The 23,394-nt window shown below is 38.1% G+C and overlaps 2 protein-coding genes across 4 annotated transcripts in view; one reads left to right on the plus strand and one right to left on the minus strand.

Moving 5' to 3' along the window:
- Window positions 1-23,394, minus strand: part of FBXL13 (F-box and leucine rich repeat protein 13) — a 190,347-nt gene that overhangs the window by 67,081 nt on the left and 99,872 nt on the right. The window contains exon 12 of the mRNA XM_059932534.1: window positions 18,180-18,309. Coding sequence (XP_059788517.1) covers window positions 18,180-18,309 — 130 coding nt within the window. The remainder of the gene's footprint in view (window positions 1-18,179; window positions 18,310-23,394) is intronic.
- LRRC17 (leucine rich repeat containing 17) overlaps window positions 1-23,394 on the plus strand; it is a 171,312-nt gene that overhangs the window by 54,370 nt on the left and 93,548 nt on the right. For 2 of the 3 annotated variants that reach the window (XM_059934118.1, XM_059934116.1), the window contains exon 1: window positions 18,054-18,239. The exons of the other annotated variant lie outside the window; for it this stretch is intronic. The gene's annotated coding sequence lies outside the window, so the exon portion shown is untranslated. Of the gene's footprint in view, window positions 1-18,053; window positions 18,240-23,394 lie in introns of those variants that run through there. 3 annotated transcript variants of the gene reach the window in all.

Here is a 23,394-nt window from a genome sequence, read left to right on the forward strand (position 1 = left end):
GACAGGCTTTCAAATATTGTGTCCTCTGTGGTGACAGGAAGAGAGGTCTAATTATTATCCCTGCCAATCTCTCTCTTTGGATGATGCTGTACTTTCCAGTCTATATATTCTTCATGGCCACCCCCTCCTCTATGTTCACTAATGCTCTTCTCCCAGGTAGCCCTGGAAGAAGCTTCAGATAGAGCTATCTCTTTCTCTTACATCTCAGAGCACCAACGACCAGAGCCCTCACTTTGCATTTTGCATCTTCTGCCTTATATGCACATGTCTAATATCTATGCACATGTCTAATATCCCTGCCAAGGAACATGAACAGCATCTTATCCATCATGTCCTTTACAGTACAGCACCGTGCTTAGCGCAAAGTATGATGCAACAACCGCTTGTTAATAGACCAAGTAGTTGTCAAATAAGTTGTCTGTAGAATGTAAATTAGTAGCTCCAAAGTGTGTGGGGGTGGGGCATAGTCAATACGGTCATTTGTTAAAGATTGCCATATATATCTAAAAACACTGAACAGCCAAACATGAAAAAAAGTTTCATTTTCCAATGTGAGTAAGGAACTAGAACACAAGATTAGTAAAGCCTGCAGATGCCAGGAAGGCAAGCATGCGTGCCAACTCTGCATGTACTCACCGCACAATGACTCAGAGCTGCGATCTGCAGAAGCAGGCTGACCCTTCCTAAACTTGACCATTCTTGTCTAGAGTATACTATGTTGTTCTCTTCCTCACCCACTGGCCAAATTACTTATAGCTTCCCCTGTGTTATAACGGAGCTTTATCTCCTTTTTATTTTTAAGATTTTTTTTTTATGTGGACCATTTTTAAAGTCTTTATTGAATTTGTTACAATATTGCTTCTGTTTTTTATGTTTTGGTTTTTTTTGGCTGCGTGGCATGTGGGATCTTAGCTCCCTGACCAGGGATCAAATTCTCACCCCCTATGCTGGAAGGCGAAGTATTAACCACTAGACCACCAGGGAAGTCCCTATCTCTTTTTTAACCAAGAGAATCACAACTATAATACTTTCTTTTTACAACACAATGATCCATAGAGCTACTTGGTTTGTCTAGATTTATTGAGCTAGATGGTGGCTTTACAGCTACAATCCTAACTACGGGCTTCACCCAGGTCCAAAGACGTAAGTAGAGTTTTATGAGCAGTTCATGAAATTCTGTGTGTAAGTCATTTCCTATGATAGGGAACAGAGGAGAGACTAAAATAAGTATGGTTTTTCAGAAAGCATTAAAATTTTTTTCAAACCGTTTCTCCAGAGGGGTAAATATGATCTTAGTCCCCTGAGACTCATCATTTTGTCATCTGATTCTTCAAGATCTAAAAATTGTTTCCAGATGTTTTATTTTTTACTACTTAATGTAATAAACATCCTTATACATTTTGGCTACAAAGAGATTACATTAATCTATGGATGCTAAACGATAGGTGTTTGTTATATTTCTTTATATTTTATTTTCAGTATGGCTAATATAAAGTTATATTCAAACTAATAATAACAACCATTTAAATTTCCATGAGCCCTATCTACAAGAAACATAAAAAGATGTTAATAAGTTCTTCTATTTTTTTTTTCCAACACGGGTTGAAATGTGATTCAAAAAGGACACAAAGCATTCCTTTAACAGGGAAACTCAGGCACAAGAACTGACCCAGAAAAGCAGAAATTGCACTGTGACTTTTCTGATTCATGGCTCCTTTTCCACTAGAACCCCTCCTTATTGATGACACTTAAGACCACATAACATTTTTTTCGGATACAAAATGCAGCAATACTTTTTTTACCGTACACAGTATATAGCACTTTATAGTTTTACAAATGATAGTCTAGTGGTTAAGAGCCTGGTCTTCAGAATTAGGTGGATCAAGGTTCTAATCTTGACCCAGACATTTTCTATGTGACCTGAGGCAAGTTACTTACTCTGTCTTAGCATCATTTTCAGTGGTGTGTGGAGCCAGCTTATACTAGCTTGCAAGAGCAGATTGTTAAAATTTTAGGAACTATGGAAGCCAGTTGTTAAACACAGCCAGTTAAAAGATTAAATCATATAAACTTAAAATTAAATAAACAATATTAACAAATGTAGTGAATACCCAAACTCATGACCTTCTAATTATTTTACCACATGTTACCATTATCTATGCTCTTGAAGATATGTGTGTTTATTATATCTGTATGGTGACAGTATTACATAAGGCACATTTCTTCCTGTCTCTCTGTTCAGTGACCTCTTGTTGTTAGCTTGAAATAGGCCATGGTGAGAGTTTTTACACCATGGAAGTCAGCAACCACTGTAACTCAGGGATTTGCGTGTTCCTCTCCAGTTGTTAGATGTTTACCAACAGACCAGTGTTCAGTTTCCACATCTCAAAAATGGGAATAGTGATACTGACCTCATGTAGTTATTTATAAATATTAAATGAGATAATAAATGTAAAACACTTTCTTCAACACCTAGCTCATAGCCAATACCCAACAAATGGTAGCAGTTATTATTACCATCCATTAAAATATAGAATAAGGGAAAATGTAATCAAATAAATATGTGAACTATAATTTTGAATTTAGCTGTTACCAATTTATTTTGGTACATAACCTGTTTATTCACAACTGGTTTAGCTGGTCACGTAACTCTTATTGTTCCATTTACCTCCTGCTGATAAACTACCAAATCTGTACCTCCACTCCCAGCTCTGCTCCAAGGACCAGACTTCCACTTTCAATTAGTTCTTGTCATTGACAACCAGGTATATCACAGGAACCTCAAATTCAGGTTTTCCAAAATAACATTCATTATTCTTTCCCCCCAATCTTACTCCTTCTTTAGTTATCTTGATTAGTCATCATATAGAAACACAAAATCCTAAAGCTGAAAAAGATCTCAGAGATCATCTAGCTAACCTAGCCATTCTACAGAAGAGAGAACTGAAGCAGAAAAAGCAAGTAAATGTCCAGGGTTGCACAAGTGCTTAGTGGCATAGCAAGGACTAGATCCCAGGTCTCTTAACTTCAGTTTGGGGCTCCTTTCACCATCCCACAGCCTTCTGCTGTATGAGAGAGAGATTGCTCTGCTTATGCAGTCTCTGTTCCATTTGGCTAATACATTCATCCCTGGATGTGCCTCCGTGGCTTTCTCCCACCTCCACCACAAACCCCAGGGGTGAATAAGTAAGACCTTCCATGATCTTTGCCTCTCTGAAAGGGGAGGTTGGAATTTATGTAGCCTAGAGAGAACTGAAATGACCTTAGAATCTTCCAGTTTGCAGTTTACACAGTGTACCTTTAAGATTCATGGGTCCCAGAGAGATTTAATAGTACAGGAACTACTGATAAACCATTTAGTATATTGAGTATTCCAATCATTTGAACATTTCTGGGATGCTGTCCCTTTTCATTTCTGTTGACTTGTGTAGTAACTGAAAAATAATTGATGAAAACATACTTTCACTTTAGTGTTTTGTAGTTTCCCAGGCTCTTTTCTCCCTGTAAATCGAAAGAAATGTCAGACCCAACTCCTACCAAGAAAAGATCATCAGACCTTGCTGTGGCAAGTTGCCAACTTCTCAGATACCTAACAAGCCTCCTGAGCTTCCACCTGAAGAACCTGTCTAGCCATACCCTGAAATTGGCAGCAGTTTCATTCATTCATTCATGAAACATTGATCAAAGTTCTACTATGTGCCAGGTATTTATTATGCACTGAGGATACAGATACAGATAAATAAGGCACCATCCTGACCATTAAGGAACTCACAGTGGGGCGGAGAGCAGACAAATAAGCAGACCATCATATACATAGAGAATGCTTAGTGGAAGTGGAATGAAGGGATCTTAACCCAGCTTGGGTTAGGGGAAAGGAGGGGTCAGCGAGGGGTTCCTAGAGAAGGTTGTGATTGAGCAGAGCCTCAAAGAGTATGTGAAAGTTAACCTGGTGAATGGGAGAAAGGGAAAGTATGAGGGTGTTTAGTCAGAGGGCAGAAAGTGAGCCTAGTGGAAGTCCTTAGGCTGGAAATGCAGAGCACAGGAACAGAGAGGCAGAAACTGTTGTAAGCTCTCTTGCTCTCCGGTTTAACTTAAATCTTAAATCTGAACATGTAAATCTGTACCTTGGCCCAAACTCCCCACTCTTCATCTGGCTCCTTTTCCCACTCCATGTTCAGAGCTACTGGTTTCTGGGCATTTAGGTTTCAACCAGAGATTGGCTTCAGCCTAGCCTTCCTTCCCAGCTTAGCTGTGATTATTCCATGCCTGGCTTCCTACATAATGCTATAACCCACTGCTAAACACAAGTGGAGATACATGAATCTGTAGGAAAAGTGGCTACCCAAAGGCAATATCAACATGAGAACCCTTGGAGGTACACACAAACAGAGCAGAGGGTAAAGGAAAAGCATAACCAGGAATCACTGCCCTCCTAATTGGCACTTTCTCATGTACATGTAAGATAGACTTATCCTTTCCATTAAAACTCTTAATCCTACCCATATTTTCTTCTTTGAGATTTTGAAAGGAACAAGATCATATTTTAGAGAGCTCTGATATGAACATGGAACTAATATGGATCTCTTTGGAGCATTTTAGCTGATGCATTTTTATCCACTTATTCATTCATTTGGGGATATGTGAGAAAGACTTAAAGGAGGTGAGAAAGCCACACAGGTAGCTGCAGAAAGAGTGTTCCCGGCAAGGAAAACAGCCAGTGCAAAAAACCCGAAGGCAAGAGCTTGTGTGTTGAAAGAACATCAAGGAAGCCAGTGTGGCTGGAGCAGAGTTGGTAAGAGGAATAGTAGTAGGAAGTGATGTCAGAGAGAAAATATGGGAAGGAGGCAGATTACACGGGGTCCTGAAGGTCCTTCCAAGGCTTTTGTTTTATTGAGTAAATAGGAAGACTTGCCAGGTATTTGAACTGAGGCAGAACATTGACTTGGGTTTTCAAAAGACCATTCTAGATGCTGCTGTGTTGAGAGGAAACTTAGAGGTTGAAGTGAAAGCACAGAGACCAGTTAGGAAGCTATCACACTAATCTGGGCAAGAGATGATGGTGACCTGGACTTGGGTAGTAACTGTGAAAATGGTGAGGAGTGGTCAGATCCTGGAGAGATTCTGAAGTAATAGTCAACTGGACTTCCTGACAGAGTGCATGTGGAGTGTGAGAGAAAGAGAAAAGTCAAGAATATTGTATTAGTTGGCTAGGTCTGCTGTAACTAAGTACCACAAACTGGTGGCTTAAACAACAAAAAAAGAAATTTGTTGTGCAGCAGTTCTGGAGGCCAAAAGGTCCAAGATCACAGTGTTAGCAGGGTTGGTTCCTTCAATGTGAGGGAAGGATATGGTTCAGGCCTCTCTCATTGGTTTGTAGATGGCTATCTTCATGTTTACATGGTGCTCTCCAGTATGCATGTGTCCATGTCCAAATTTCCCCTTTTTATAAGAATATCAGTCACATTGGATTAGGGCCCACCCTAATGATCTCATCTTAACTAATTACATCTGTAATGACTTTATTTCCAAACAAGGTCACATTCTAAGATACCAGGGGTTAGGAATTCAACATATTAATTTGGAGGGGATACAATTCAGTCTGTAACAGATGACTCCAAGACTTTTGGCCTAAGCAGCTGTAAACATGGAGCTGTCATTAACTGAGATAGGAAAGGCCGAAGATGGAGCAAGGAGTTACATTTTCGAGCAGGGATTTTTTTTTTTTTTAAGATTTAAGAGTCTAGGGACTTCGCTCGTGGTCCAGTGGTAAAGAATCCGCCTTGCAATGCAGGGGACGCAGGTTTGATCCCTGGTCAGGGAAGTAAGCTCCCACATGCCGCGGGGCAACTAAGCCCGCGTGCCACAACTGCTGAACTTGTGTGCCTCAACTAGAGCCCGTGTGCTGCAACTAAGACCCGATGCAGCCAAAAATAAATAAAATAAATGAATAAATTTTAAAAAAGATATGAGTCTAAAATTCAAGAGAGAACTCTGGGTTGAAGATATATATTATCTATCATATATATGTGTCTATGTGTATGTATACGTAATATGTGTATATGTATATATATGTACACGCATATATACATATATTACTTCTCTCTATATATAACATATGTAAGTACTCCTATATACATATATACTCCTGTAAACACATATACATGCATATGTATATATGCATATATAAACATACTCCTATGTACATACATTACATATATATGTATGTGTATATATGTATGTGAGCATATATTTGTGTGTGTATGTGTGTATATTATGCATATACATATGTAATGATTTTATATATACATTATATATATTTTTTATATATATACATATATGAGTGTTTGTTGTTGGGTTTTTTTGGCATAATTTTAGATTTATAGAAAATTTGCAAAGATAATACAGAGATTTCCCACATACCCCTTACCCAGCTTCTCCTGATGTTAACATCTAAAATAACCATGGTACATTTGTCAAAACTAAAAAATTAACATTGTTACCGTGCTATTAACTAAACTACAAGTTCTCTTCCTGTTTCACCAGTTTTTCTATAATGTCCTTTTTCCTGTTCTAGGATCTAGTCCAGGATACCATATTACATTTTAAAATTTCTAATTGACATGTGTTGAATTTTTGACATCAGATGGTACAAAACTAGATACAGTCCAGGATTTATATATGATATAAAGCAAGGATTAGCATTCTCCGAGGCCTGTATATTAAAGATTTCTATGATTATGAGGGCTGGTTGGCTGCCCCATATTTCCTTCCCTTCCATTTTTAAGTCGCTGTCCGTTGCCATACTCTGTAGCCCCAGTAAAAGAACAGGAAATAAAACCATATATCCTACTTTTGAAACGCTGGTGACCTCTGGTCTGAAGACATACATGGCACAGACCAGTGTCCTCTAAAGAAAGAGGGAAAGTCAAACTGGCCACAGCCAGAGCTGGCAGATCACGTGAGAATGAGGGGTTTGTCTGGATATTCACTACTCAGTCTTCTGCTCTCATTGGAACTGCAGATCTTGGCTTTGTACAGCCCATGGCAACAGTTTTCAGTTAGGGCGCTTCTGTAATTCTCACTACCCACTTTCAATAGGGCACAGCCATGTTGTCATAAAAGGACCCGAGACACCCACGTGAACAGATCATTGGTATTGTAGAGTGTCTCCGGGGGAGCACCTCAGACAGGAAGTGGAAAGTCGGACCTTACATTCTGGTCAGGAACCTGTCCTCTGAGCCTTCTCCCAGTGATGGCTGTGTTCCTGATGCTGAGTGCTGCAGCAGAGGTTGCTGGAAGCAGGTGGCTAATTCTGTATGGGTTTCCGGGCTTGTCGGAAGGAGGGGTCCCTGAGGACAGGAGGCTGGCTGATGGTTCATCTCTCACCACGGTTTGTCTAGTCAGGGATTCAGTTCCCTGGCTCCAGCTCTGGTGACAGTATACTGAAATTCCACACCTTCGCCTTACTCTTTTCTGCTAACTCTGCTCATAGCAGTTCACACACTTCCTTTGACTGGCTAGGAAGGCAGAGAAGAAGGAAGCCACTGCCGAAAAAGGTCAACCTGAGCCATACAGAGAACAGAAAATGAGTATAGATAAAGGAAAATTGTTCTGCTGTTAGAAGGCAGTTGAGGATGATGACATTGTTATTGGACTATCTTTATTGTACCCAGATGCTGTTAATACCTTTTTCACACTGTTGTTGATGGTAATTGTTGGTCTTTCATCTCTGTTTTGCTGTGATAGCTCTTTATTGGAGTTCTTTTTCTTGATTTAATGTAAGAACGCCTTTGGGTTTCCACTCCAACTTTTTTTTTCTTTTGTATGCAGAGGAGTTTCTTCCTATTTCTTCTTTATTAGAACCTGTCTTCCCAAAGGCTCCTGATCCAGTGGTCTTCCCTTTCTCTGTAGATCTCTTGTGGCAAGGAGGGAAGTCCTCCGGAGCAGTGTACAGTAGGGAGAAGGAGCTCACTGAACTCCTTGAGAAGGTGAGTGAGTGCCCAGTACTTGAAGGGAGTGTGTGGCCCTGCCAGTTTAGATTACCGCATTTTTTTCTCCTTATTTTTGTAATTAAAAAAAATTACTTAATGAAAGTTTATTGTTAAAATAAAACTAAAGAGGTTTAGAAAGTGTCTCTTTACCCAAACATAGGCGAATATGCGTAACATTGTCAAAGACATCTTCAATCTGTAAAAAAGTAAAATGTTACTTATGTTTCCAGGCTTCATAGACACCCTGTGTAGAAGGCAGATCTAAGGAAGGTAGTCCATCATTTGAGATTTTTAATGACAAGATATATTTTGTTGGATCAGAAGAGACAAAGGATGGAAACTGGGTCATAATTTCCTGTACTACCTGAGTCTCAAATCACATGATCTGAGAATGAGCAGTGGTCTCAATTATAATTCAAATAATTCTCATTTTTTGTTGACTTTAAAATTGCCTTTAGCTTTTTCCATTTCTTAATCAAATTTATTTTTTAAACCCCATTTTGTCATATAAAATTGGCATTGGACTGCTTGTCTCTAAGGTCTTTGTGTTTGATTATTGTAACTATGAAACTGCCTATACCTTACTAAATGTTATAGGTTTTGCTCAGCTGTATCTTGACATAATACCCGACCTTACTTCTACGCTTAAGAATCTTTCAGTGGCTTCCCATTATCTACAGGACAAAACTCAAGCTGTTTATGCAACAGGAAATACAAGTCCCTACGTGAGCCAGCTCCCACCTAATTTTTTTCAACCATTCCTGTTATTTTCCCACATGAACACTAACTACTGCCTTTTCTCTTTACAGAGCACACCTTGCTCCTATGTTGTTTTCCTTTCCCTCCTGTTCTTAATGATGAATTCCTATTCATGTCTCAAGGTTCCACTCAACAGATAACCTCCAGACCACTCAGGATGTTCGCTATTCCCTCTTTAAGGCTCCTTACCCTCATGAACGTATGTACATCTGGTATCACACTTAAAATAGTTGTTCCAGACACTCTACTAAGTGGTTCACATGCATTATCTTATTTACTTATGGCTAGAACCCCATCAGGTAGGTACTATGATTATCCCCTTTAGCATATGTGGAAACTGAGCCTTAGAGAGGTTATTTGACCTAAGAATACACAGCTAGAAGTGATAGGTAAAGCTAAGATTTCAAACTGGGTCTGTTTGGTGTTTTAGTCTGTGCTTTTAACCACATTTATACTTCCTCTCTTACCACATTGTAAAATAATTTTTATGCCTGTCTGTCTCCTCCACTATATTTTGATCTTCTTTATAGATTAGGGAACGTATCTTACCATTTTTCCAGTTTCTATTGTTGTGTCTGATACCTAGAAACTTTTGTTTGTTGCGTGATTCTTTTTTTTATATGAGTGTTTGTTGTTGTAGGTGATATTTAAAGCCATGATCTAGGTGACATCACCAAGTGCGTGATGAGAAGAAAAGTAGACCAAGAACTGAAACTTGGGGCTCTCTGTGATTAAGAGATTAAAGGGTTTGAGAGAAGAGGTGACTTAGGCACCTTTAGAAACATTGTCAGAAATAAGAGAAAGAGCCAGAGCTGTAGCACGATGTCGTTTATGAGGATTAAAATCCACACACAGAACCACAATATAAGAATGCAAGAATACTTTGAGATATATATATATATATATTAATATATTCCTTTTTGTTGCTAGAGAAAGACTTTTATGTTTTGCTCATTTTTTAAGTTGAACTATAGTTGAATTACAATATTGTGTTAGTTTCAGGTATACAGCATAGTGACTCAGTTTTTTTGCAGATTATATTCCATTATAGGTTATTATAAGATATTGGGTGTAATTCCCTGTGCTATACACTAAATCCTTGTTGCTTATCTATTTTATGTATAGTATCTGTTAATCCCATACTCCTGATTTGTCCCTCCCCCTGCCCTTCCCCTTTTGTAACCATAAATTTGTTTTCTATGTCTGTGACTCTGTTTCTCTTTTGCATATACATTCGTTCGTATTATTTTTTAGATTCATATCATATGTCATATCATATAGATTTGTCTTTTGCTGTCTGACTTATTTCACTAAGCATAATATTCTCTAGGTACATCCACATTGCTGCAAATGACAATATTTCCTTTTTTATGGCTGAGTAATATTCCGTTGTGTATGTGTGTGTATATATATGTGTGTGTGTGATATATATGTGTGTAAATATATATATACACACACACAACAGATGATTGGCTTAAGAAAATGTGATATATATATGTGTATGTATATATATATATATATAATCTGTTGATGGGCACTTGGGTTGCTTCTGTGTCTTGACTATTAAATAGTGCTGCTATGATCATTGGGGTACAAGTATCTTTTCAAATTAAAGTTTTAAGAATATATTCATATATGGAACCACATAAAACAAATTAGGGGGTTTGCTTGTGTAGAGAAAGGGGAACATGAGTGGGAAATGTGGTTAAAAGGGAATAAATAAAACAAGAGATCAGCCTTGCATGGACTGATGATGAAAGTGTGCCATGAATTGAGGAGTGTAATTAAATCTGTTCCTGGTACCTGAGTTCCAAAATAAGTAAAATAAAATAAAAAAAAAAAATCCCACAAGGACTCAGAGGCAAAGAATATACAAATCAATTTTCACTGCAAAGTAAAGGAGCTGTTACAGTGAAGGATTACTGGACTGAATGTCAATATTATGACATAGTATGAGTGTGTTTCATGTTTGGTAATTGCAATCATTGTTGCTTTTGTTGTGGTCATCCATGTACAATGCTTGGTGTCAGTCTATTTATCTCTTGTAAAAATAAAATACAGTGTGTGTGTGTGAAAAAAAAAAACCATTAAAAAATAAAATAAAATAAAATAAAATAAAATAAAATAAAATAAATCTAGTATGAAATAAAATAGAAATCCCTGGTTATGTTTCTTCCCTTGAGTACTTTTCCTCTCCTGAAAAATACTGCAGAGAACACACAATATTTTTAAACCTCTCTTCTTATTTTCTTTTAGTGAAAGTAGTCACCAGTGATGGATTCTAAATGTTTGATTAAAATAGTTGAAAAGAGGGAAGTTTAATGAAACCTGCTTGCTATGGAAGTGAATGTAAGATGACTTAAATACTTACTGCTAATTTCTGAGAAGGGAAGAGTACTCATCAGCATAGAAACCCACTTTAGGTTTGAATGTTGTTCTCCTACCTCTCCTGTACTGCACTTTAATAATAGTGTTGCTATGAAAATAAATTATGTGGGTAAATATAGGGATTAAGTATGTGGAGCCACAGCATTAGGTTTCCTGCAGAAATCACATCCACATGAGTTTTCTAAATCATAATCATTAGGATTGACAGAGCCAATTTAGGAAACTAACGATGATATCAACAAAAGCCAAACATACACGTACTTCACACCCAGCCATTTGATTCCTATGTGTATACTCAACAGAAATACATTCTGTGTTCACCAAAGGACATATATATAGCACTTTGTGCACTTTTCTGTATATTATACTTACCCTCAAAAAAGTCATTAGGGAATGCCTTTGCTCAGTATGTCCCAGCTGTCAGTGCCAGCAAAACAGGAAGCAGATTTAATCCGGTTTCTTGGGTGTTAAGGATTGCTTTGTGGTCAGTCACAGGCATGCTCAAAGCAACAAACTCAGGTACATGGTAGAATACAAGCATGTGAAGAGCTATGAGAAACCTTCACAACTTCCTCTCTTGGGCCTTAGTTTTTTCCTTGAGTAAGGCTTTCCATCAAACTATTCAATACCCCAACTAAAAGCTAAATAGGAATCACATCCTCACCAGTTGTACCAGTCAGCTTCCTTGAGTCACAATGACCCAACATAAACTAGCGTAGGTAAAAAGGGAATTAGTGGTATCTCTAACTGAAAGTCCAGCTAAGCAAAAATATACCATCTCTCCTTCTCAAACACAGCATCTCTCCCTCTTGAAGGTCAGCCTCTTTGTGATGATTTTATTCTTTACCATTGCAGACAAATTTCCTCCATGTTCCTGAGCAAGAGAACCACAAACCAGCCTAGACTTACACATTCCAGGCCCTGCAACCTCAGAAGAAACTGAATTTATTTTTCGCAGTGTTGAGCACCTAAAAGCGTTCTGAATAGTTCTGCTAAGGTCATGCTCTTCCTGGAAAAATCATAGCCACTGCACGTGGAATTTAGGAATGTCTAGGCCTGGGCCAAATGATAGCGGCCATTGGAAAATACTATTAGTAATCTAATAATAATAGCTAATGGTGGCTAAGCATTTACTATATGAAGCCATCATTCTAAGACTCTTATATGTATCAAATAATTTCATTCACACAACACACTTAGGAAGTTACTAGTATTTTCCGCATTTCATAGATAAGGAAAGTGAGGTATACAGAAAGCTTAGGTAACCTGCCCCAGTCCCATACCTAGTAAATAGAAAACTCAAGATTAAAATGCAGGTGCCCCAGAACCAATGCTTCCAATTACTGTGGTGTGTTGCTTTCAAGGTGCCACGACTGACAGCTCCCCAGAACCACAAGGGAAGGGAGAGGAGTGGTTCCTTGAAGCAGAGTATGAGATGCAAAGGAAAACTACCAACATCTCATACAGTGGTTCATTAGTTTCACTTATTTAACTAAACATTAATCCAAAAATTCAACAGATATCTGACAAATGTCTACCATGAGTTAGGTCACATATCATTCCTTAGAGCATAGAAAAAGATGGATCCATTCACTGTCGCCAAATGTCTCCCAGATTATAGATGACAAAGGAGCACAGGAAAGAGTACCTTCTTTATGTGATAAAACGATTTTGTCTCCAGAGTCTTTCCAAATTGTATTTAAACATGGTTTATAAAAAATTATTTTATGGCATAAGGTTAGATTTTATAACTTTGAGTAAGTAGCAAATATAAAAGCAAACAAATTAAATTTGTTCAACTGATTCAGCCAGAATCATTTTGTTAAATGAATGTAGATTTTTTTTTTCTTCTGAAACTACTATAATGAAAATGTTGCACTCAGGCTCTGAAGAAATTTTTTTAGAGAAATATACTAATAGGTTTTCTTTTTTTATCACCAACTGTGTCACGCACTTAACTTACATTATCTCCAATATTCCCCAGTTTGAAAGAGATTTTTAAATTAATTTGAAAAATATTTTAACAGTGGCGGCCTGTTGGGATAAGAATGCTGTCATTCAGCAGATATTTATTAAGTGCCTGTGTATGGTTTAACTTTGCCTGGTAATCAAAGAAATACAAATTGAAAATATAAAATATCATATTCAATGTCAAATTGGCAAAATTTTCTTATATATAATATATTTATGAAGAGAACAAACTATTTTACATTTATGGTAAGTGTAAACTGACAATCTTTGTAGGGTATGGATGGCCTTAAAAATAACTATATCCTCTGACCATTTCACTTCTAAAAATTTGTACCAAAAAATTGCATAGACATATGCAAAGATATGGCTACAATAATTTTCCTCACAGGTTATTTATGATAGCAAAAAAAATGGTAGGCCAAAAAAAAAAGAATTGTAGGCCAATAATGAATGGTTAAATACATATTGGTATTTTGATACAATGAAATACTATATAGCTATTAAAAGTAAGTTACAGGAAAAATATTTAATGGAATAAAGAGATATTCACTTTATAAAACATTAAATGAAAGATATGTGTACTATATAATCCATTTCCGTTTAAAAAAAGTCTAGACAGGCATAGAATAAAGACCCTGAAATTCTAGTAATGTTTATTATTTCTGGTGATGAATTTTCAGGTAATTAAAATTTTTTTCTCCTGTTTTTTTTTTTTTTAATTAATTAATTTATCTATTTATTTTTGGCTGTGTTGGGTCTTTGTTGCGCACAGGCTTTCTCTAGTTGTGGCGAGCGGGGGCCACTCTTCGTTGTGGTGCGCAGGCGCCACTCTTCGTTATGGTGCACAGGCTTCTCATTGCGGTGGCTTCTCTTGTTGCAGAGCATGGGCTCTAGGCACGCGGGCTTCAGTAGTTGTGGCACGTGGGCTCAGTAGTTGTGGCTCACGCACTCTAGAGCGCAGGCTCAGTAGTTGTGGCTCACGCGCTCTAGAGCGCAGGCTCAGTAGTTGTGGCGCACGGGCTTAGTTGCTCCGTGGCACGTGGGATCTTCCCAGACAAGGGCTCGAACCCGTGTCCCCTGCAATGGCAGGCGGATTCTTAACCACTGCGCCACCAGGGAAGTCCCTTTTTCTCCTTTTTTTCTTGTATTTTTCTGCATTTAGCATGTAATAAGAAAAAAAAGCAGATTTTTTAAAAGTGAAAAAAGAAAACTCAAAGTGGCAAGTATATGGGTAGAAATTTGCAGAGGATAGTGAGAGAGCTCACTGGAGCAGCCCTATCCCAGTTCAGGCCAAGTGTGAGCAGAGGCTTTTTCAAGGAGGAGAAACTGGGCAGAGGTGTCACCTCAACCCCATCAAAGATGATGACATGCAGGGGAACATGCAAGTGCTGGTACTCATTAGGAAATCGGTCATATTACTTAGTGCACCCTACAGTGTTTATCCAATCCCATAAGAATGCAGAATATTTCTAAAACATATGTAATTGATTTTCAGTTTTCTTTGTAGTTCTCCATCATCCTCTTATTTATTTTTTCTAACAAATATGGTTCAAATTCTTTCACAATACTGTATACATCTTTCCTTTTTTGGGCAGCTGTGACTGCATTAACATTTAGCCCTTGACATAATTCACTTATGTTAATCCAGAGCTTCCAAAAGACAGAGATGCTATTTGACTCATCATGGTGCCCAGTATGCAGCGGGCACTCAGTAAACACCAGTGTAGAGCATTTAGTTGTAAGCTTCTATTCTCAACTTTCTGTTTTATTGGGGCCTTTTTCCTCGATCAGATATACTAACACATGACTTCATAGGGCAAAATTCCAAACATATAAAGAAAATACATTTTACTTTCCAAGGGAAGAACCTGAAAAACCTGTGAATAGTCAACTTTCCTTCTTTGAAACCATTTTATACTGTCATATCAATGCAAGCAGGTCTGGAAGGGTGAAACTGTCCTCACACCCAGATCTAGGGAGGTAGATGGAGCCTCCTCAAAAGACTTAATAACTCCCTCAGAAGCAGTAACATCCAAGATTCACTGATTCTCTGAAGTTACAGCAGCAGCCATTATTAAGATATCTGTGGTTCATAATAAGCCCGTTTCTTACAAAGTTTCAAATGGTACAGTTTCCAGTGCCTGACACCTAGGGTTAAATCTCTCGAGTAATTAAATTATTAAATGAACAAATGCAAATGGAAGACGGATGAACAAAAAAAAAACCTAACGTTATTTTGCATAATGATGTGAAATACTAATGTCACTGTGGTTTGAGACTTACAAATTAAGGGTCAGTTAGGAAAAGAAATCTATTCTTTAGAAATACATTCAGACCAAACTCAAATACCTACTGAGGCAGGCAGGCAATGCAGTGAAGTGGGAGCAGTCCCAGAGGAAGTGCACGTGTGGACGTTACTGAGTGGAGGAGAGGGCGGCAAACTGAGGAGAGGGCTCTGTCTCAAGGGGGTGAGGCTGACTCAGCTCCAGCCCGTTGTTGCCATGTGGGAAAGCAGGCCCAATTTTGCTAGCTCTTCTGGTTTTTTAAGAGAAGCTTGAAGTCTAGATTTTTATTTGAAAACTCCAAAATTCCAAAGGTTGGCTCAAAATTGAAAGACAGACTGTGTCTATATGTTTTGCATATATATCTAGCCAGAGGGTCATCAATTTGAAACCTCTAATTTTGACTTTAGTGTGTCTGAAAATATTTAACCTTAGGACATGTGTATGTGTGTTTGTGTGTCTGTGCATGTGTTGTGTGTTTTTGCTACAATAGTTACCTGGTGGAAACTGAGAAGAACAAGGAGGTAAGTCACACTGTGCAGAGGGTTCTGAAGCACTGAGGTAAGCTAGACACAACTGTATGTAAAATAGATAACTAATAAGGACCTACTGTATAGTACAGGAAACTCTACTCAGTACTCTGTAATGGCCTATATGAGAAAAGGATCTAAAAAAGAGCAGATATATGTATATATATAACTGATTCACTTTGCTGGACAGCAGAAACTAACACAACATTGTAAATCAACTAAACTCCAATAAAAATTAATTTTAAAAAAAGTACTGGAGCATGTATCTTTAGGGGAGAGATTGATCAGTTAGATGTGTCAAGCACATTGAGTTATTTCTGAATTTGCAGGTATTCTTCCTTTGTGATTAGGCCGTCTGTGTTTGCTAATTGACATCCATATGGAAGGTGGGCTCCCATCCTCCCACAGAGACTGGGAGATACTGATGCTCTCTCTCTTGATGATTACATATTAAAGGCTGGCTCCCAGGTCTTTGAGGAAGACATTCCTGGGTTGTAAAACTGGCAAGAAGCTTTTTAAGGGCTTTACATCTCAACAGGAGCAGAGAAAGAATGTACAACCACAAGTTTTCTAAAGTAAACGCTCTAAGAAAAGGGAGGTCGGGGGTCCAGAGTCAAGAAGAAGCCTGTCTGAAGTTTTGTCCATCTGGAGGGAACATTAAGGCCATCTTGGCCACAGAGTGATGGTAGATGTTGATGCTTAGCAAGCTATATCGCAGTAGATTGGATGTTAAACAAATGCAACTTCTAGCCATTTCAGCCCTAGCATAACGTCCCCCCCTCCTTTCCCTTACATCCTCTCCACTGCGTGGTGTACCAGGAAACCATGATATGCCAGTAGTAGTGCTATGTAAGATTTCTGTCCATTCAAGAACTTGGAGGAGAAATCTGTTCTGTCCCTGTATTCCTTCCAGGGAATCTACCTGCTTATAACTGTACCAGTACCATGTGCTTTCACCAGCCGTGCAGCCCTGGGAGCCTTGGTCTTTTCATGTCTAAATGGGCATGATAGATACATACTGCACAGCATTTATGTGAGCAGTATATTTGATCTGTATGAAACAGTCAACATGGTGCCTGGCATATAGTAGCAGTTCTCATTTGTGTTATTAGTCTCATAGAATGATGGACATTCTATGACACAAATATCAATAAAATACACAGAGAGGTGAAAGAAAAGTTAAAAGAATCATGACTGAAATCAAACAAAACAGAGCAGAAGAAACTATCAAGGAGGTAGTAACTGCTTCCAAAGTGCCATGCCCTACCCTCCACAATTCCACACTCTTTTCTGCCCAGTTTTCCTTAGTCTTGTTCCTTCAAACTTAAATATTTCCCCATATAGACCTCAAATCATCATGTTATTTAGCCCAAGGATATAATGCAGTTTTTAAAATCATAATCTTTGGGCTTCCCTGGTGGCGTGGTTAAGAATCTGCCTGCCAGTGCAGGGGACACAGGTTTGATCCCTGGCCTGGGAAGATCCCACATGCCACAGAGCAACTAAGCCCGTGTGCCACAACTACTGAGCCTGCACTCTAGAGCCCGCGTGCCACAACTACTGAAGCCTGTGCGCCACAACTACTGAAGCCCGTGCGCCACAACTGCTGAAGCCCGTGCGCCTAGAGCCCGTGCTCTGCAACAAGAGAAGCCACCACAGTGAGAAGCCCGCGCACCGCAACAAAGAGTAGCCCCCGCTCGCCGCAACTAGAGAAAGCCCACGCACAACAACGAAGACCCAGCACAGCCAAAAATAAAAACAAATAAAAAATAAATAAAATCATAATCTTTGTGTATTTCCTTTCTTGCATTTATCACTTGTAGCATCTTACCCAATACTATTTACTCTCTGAGAGCCCATGTGAGAGCAAACTGACTTTTCAGGAAGTTCTTTGCAAATTCTCCCCGCAAAAGGTTTTTCTTTGTTTGTATCTTGGTATCAATTCTAAAAAGTTTTCAAGATTTGGACTCTGGTATTATAACTGTGCTCAGAGTATCTACACAGAAGTGTTCTGCTTCATCATCCGATGAACTCTGCCTGTTAGTGGATGTGGCACTCCAGTGGAAGGAAGCCAAGAGCCTATAGTAGCGATCCTGGGGAAAATTTAAGCAGCTGTGGCCATGTAATTTAAAACCTCCAAAAAGTGTGCTGCGGTCTGTGCACAGCGTTAGTATAACATGAGGGCTGGATATAGCCCGTTCTCATTCTCTGGAGGACTTCTTCGCCTGCTGCAGGAAAGAGAAGGCTGAAAGACAAACCTGGGTGCAGCCGGAAAGGTCCAGATAGATGAGCTTGTGGCATCCATTCCCCAAATTCAGGTACTGTAAACCTTTGTCTGTAAACTTTCTGCAATAAGCCAAACTAAGATTCTGTAAATTGTGGAAGTACCTGAAAAGACAGGGCGAGAGAAGAGAGGAAGGAAAGTGATTATACTTTCGTTGTTTTCTCACATCTTTGTTAAGCCACTATGACAAAGAGAAGTAAAACTGTAAATTAATCTTTTCTCCTTGCAGATATTCAAGAGTTGAACTTTATTGTTAATACTCTTCCTGTTAAGTAAAGGAGATTGCAGTAGCATATCAGATAATGCATAATCACATTTCAAATGAAAATAATTAAAGATTTGTCTAGATTTTTAAGAAAGCTGATTGGGATAAAGCTTTGGGGGTGGGGGAGATTTGTGCATTCCTATTGTTTGAAAGTTGGTGTTTGAAAGCAGTTTCAGAGTTTGTGTTATTGTTGCATTTAGGTTTTATCTTTGGAGCACCAAAATAACATGCAAAATGTCTAGGAGGACAAACCCTTTGTAAACATTTAAGTGGTGATTAACTGTTACATGAGAGTTAGGATTTGGGGCAGAAAGGAGGCAAAGTTGAACATAACAGGCTCTTAAAATGGACATGGTAAGCAAATGGCTTGAAAAAAATAGATTTTTTTGGTAACAATGCATGATTTTGTATGTAACAGTTTCATTATTATGGATAAAGAAAGACATTGATATACAGAGCTTAAAAATGGGTTAAGAACAGTCTGCAAATGAGTGGGCAACATGTGAGAGGAATAAAAACTACAATCAGAGGCTATCAATCTCACTGGAGTTGAAACAGATTAAATATGGCATTACCACCGTGACCAAAATGAGAGCTTCCAGAAAAAAAAGAGGGTCTTCAGGACGAGTCTGTACTACTGTGCAAGGGCTCACAGTTTGAGGACGTTCTGGACGATTTTCAAAGCCCTCCTAAGCCTGGCATTTTTTAAAAGTGCAAGAATTCCCACTACTGCCTGCTCTTGCAATGGAATTAAAAACGTGCTTTTGGTTTGTGATCTGCAATGGTTTAACAGCAAATTAGAAAGCAAAAAGAATGAAAAGTAGGAAGAAGACTCCTCTCTGTCCCTCAAAAGCCCACAAATGACTAATAAAGTTTACCTTCACATAAATGGGAAATTAGATACGCAAGCTTTGACCTTTAATCAGATTTATTTCCCAAATCTGAAAAAACACAACTATATGATATGATTCACATTCCGTAGCAAATTATTTGACTCAGATCACACATTTCCCTCTGGTAATGGCTGTGTCCATGAGATGCAGGAGAACGGAGAGGGAAGCCTTCTGGATTCCCCAGTGGCTGGGTGGGCAGGGTTCTGAAGGAGAAAGGAGCACTAACATCCCGAAGACACTTCCCTTCTCCTGGGGCCCTTGAGTTAACTAAGAGCATTGCCAAAGTTTTGGAAATGCTCGATCTTCCTCTCCCTGAAGCATACCCTTGTGATTCAGCTGAGTAAGTACAATTTTCTTGGGGGTTGTCATTCCTAACAACCCTTTAGCTCTCTAATTTGGAGAAAGGAATAGTGAGGCAGGCAGCATGACACGATGGAAAATACACAAGGGTTTGGAATCTGACGAAATTGGATTTGAATCCCAGTCCTGACACTTACTGCAACTTCTCCTAACCTCTCAGAGATTGTTTCCGCATCTGTTAAGTGGAGATTTTAACATTATCTTTTTTATTTTTTTTTAACCCTCACCAACTGTGGGGCCTCCAGCTTTCCTGAACCTCAGTTTACTCATCTGTAACATGGATGTAATCCTATCTGCTCTTTCCTCTTAGAGATGTGACAATTACATAAGCACATAGATGTAATAGTATTATAATGAGGGTGATCTTTGATGATAAATATTAGCAGGGATATGGTAGAACCTTTAAATATATATATTGTTATTGTTGCTACTACTACCTCAAATAATAATTACATATGAATTATTCTTATGAAGTTTGTACTATCTTCCTTCCATTGAATGGAATAAGTACTCACCTGACAAGAGTGGTGCATACAACTGATACTAAGAGTTTGGGGGGGCCTCATATTCCATCTATACCCTCATTTTGGTCATGGTGGTAATACCATATGTAATCTGTCAACTCTAGCGAGATTGATAGCCTCTGGTGTAGTTTCTGTTCCTCCCATGTGTTGCCCACTCATTTGAACACTGTTCTTCCTAACCTATTTCTAAGCTCTGTATATCAGTCAGTCTTTCTTTAGATATAATAATGAAACTGTTACTTATGAAATCATGCATATTCAAATATATTCAAATCTGGTCCAAGCCTATTGTTCAATTTCTTTAAGTGCATGTGGTCAGTTAACAAATACCAAAAATGAGAATTGAGCAAGGAGTTCTTAATAGATACCTATGGATCTATGGCCCCTTTGTCAGCATAATGTTTTTTTTTTTTTATTGGAGTATAGTTGCTTTATAATGTTGTATTATCAACATAATGTTTTTAGTGTATACAATAAAATACAATTAAAAAGTCAGCCAATTATATTGAAAGATATCATCAAAATATTTTTTAAAAGCCAAATGAGTGGAATAATAATATATATGCTTCTTTATTAACATATTAAAGAACAAGATCTAGTGGCAGGTCTAATAATTACCATGATTTTGAAGCAGTGGTGAGTACCAATTATATTTTGAAATATTTGTAACAACTATAAGAAAATATTTTTGATGATAAAATAACTGTGATTTATATGGGTGAAAGAGTCCCAGGGGCTGCTAATACTTCTCTGATTTTTTTTTAAACTATATTTCAGTTAGAGCTTAGTGAAAATAGAGATTTTTTTTCTCCTATCAAGATTCATGGAACCCCTGATTTCCATTCATGGTCTCCTTGGAGGATCCACTGACCCCAGGTTAAGAACCTTGAGTTTGGCAAAAGAGGCTGTTAATTAAACTAAATGACTCCCAGATTAAAAATCTTTAGATGTCTCTCTTCAAAGTGGAACCTCATGGGAACCGTCGGTTTGAAAGCAAAGTACAAATCGTGAGTGGCCCTGTTGGCCTTTCTAGGGATTTACAGTGCTGCAGACTTAGAGCTTCTGGGAATGAGAAAAATATCAGTTGACAGTGAAATCACACTTGGCAAATTTTATGCAATATTGCTACTTTTTATCCTGAATTTTGGCAAAAAATGTGTCCCTTACGTGAGTAAGATCTGGTTCATCATTTTTCCAATCCAGAGACGACTTGACAATCTAATTCCACTTTGGGACAGTGTTTTCAGACTGGTTTATCTTTTTTCCTAATTATTTGATAACTGTTTCTTATGTTTGTGGGGGTTTCTCTTTGTGATTTATTTATTTTTCTACTGTTACTATAATCTTTAAGAAATCACAGTTCTTACAGAAACTACAGAGATCATTTTTTCTCCTTTCTTTGGTCTTTTTTTCATTAAAGAATTGAGGCCCTCTGTGTTAGATCTTCAATACCTGAGGTAGTTGTTACTAGAAGGAATGTAGAATTATGTATTTAAATTAAAATTTCTCTGAAAAATCACCAAGACAAGGCCCAGTCTGGAAAAGAGAGGATTTGCATGTGGATTCTTTTGAGTTGAGTATTGGGCTTAGTCTCATAGAGGCAGTTTTGTTTAATAGAATTCCTGCAGAAAATCCAAATGCAGTGACTTGACCTCCTATTTACAGGGTAGACCCTAAGGATGTCTGGTCAAGGCAACAGGTTACTCTGTCTACCCTACTCCAGTGAGCACTGGTGAGGCTATATAACACTAGAGTGCCTGTCAATAAGAAGTTTCCAAGCCAACTGAAGGGTTGATTCATCTATGTGAAAAATAATTAGACACCATGCTACTATAACATACAAGGCTCCATTAAGGAGCAAAGATCATAATAGCTTTACTCACCACTGTGTGCCCAGAATGCCTTGCAAATAGCAGTTGATCAATACATGGTGAATAAGTGAATGAATGTTGCTATTAGAACTCAGGAAAAGGAGAAATCACTGTGGAGTTCTGGTAGATGGTGTGACTTGAGGTGTAAAGTTTGTGGATTAGCAGAGAGAAGAGAAAGGCATTCCAGCTGTAGAGAAAGAGAAGCATGTAGCAGTCAGATGACCAGAGTTAAGGGCTTCCCTTGGAAAACCTAGGCAGGTAAGTTTGATCAGATAATGTTAAAGGACAGTAAGGGAAGAGTCTAGACCTTAAGGATGTCAAAGACGTGATAAGACTAAGTTCAGGATGATACGTCTTGCAGCATAAGGCAGAGCATATTGAAGGGAAGAGAGACCAAGAGTGAACCATCAGGTTGCTGCACCAAATGAGGTGCTGAGAGTGCCACCTAGATTGTGGCAATGGGAATAAATGGAGAGGGTTTAATTCAGGAAATATTTAAAAGCAAAAAATGTTTTGGAATAGGCATGAGCTGTGGGCAGCCCTCATTTTCAACTTTAGAAAACTGAGCAAGTCCCCAAAGAAGTGAGGAAAAATATTGAAATAAAAAACTGGCAAATCACTGTTGCTAAGAAAGGCAAACAAATTACATTTTTCTTTGGAAAGAAATACTAAAGACACCAGAGAGAGAATGAGAACAGCAACAAATAACACATCTCTGGTTATTTACAGCTTAAAAAATGCTTTTGCATACCCAAGCATGTTTGAAACAATAGAAAGCAGAGCAAAAATAGAGAATCGTTATGAAACGTATTTTTATTATAGATAAGAAAGTCAGTGTACATTTTTTTCATATGGCAAAAAACATCAGTATCAAGTAGTTTTATCCTAAGTGTTGTCTCAATAGCAAGAACTAGAAGTTAAAATCAAAACAGAATTCTCATTTTGGGTCCTATTTTTCTATCTGTTGCCCACTAAAGGTATAGCTTCATTTGTAAAATAAACGTCCTTAAAAAATTATGCAGAGCTGTAGTGTTATTTTAAATTTCCTAGGAGAAAAGTTTATCTCAAACTATGGTTGGAAGAGATGTTTTAAGTTAAAAAAATAATTTGTACTGTGATATATGCTACTCCCAAATCATCTACTTTGAGAGTTCAGATTTTCACATATGGATTTATGGATTTTTTAATATATATATTTCTCTCTCTTCCCTCTTCACCCCCCCACTCTCTTTCTATCTATAGATACATACACACATACATACATACACACATGCAC

The sequence above is a fragment of the Balaenoptera ricei genome, chromosome 9, assembly GCF_028023285.1.
Source record: "Balaenoptera ricei isolate mBalRic1 chromosome 9, mBalRic1.hap2, whole genome shotgun sequence".
Classification (NCBI taxonomy): Eukaryota; Metazoa; Chordata; class Mammalia; order Artiodactyla; family Balaenopteridae; genus Balaenoptera; species Balaenoptera ricei.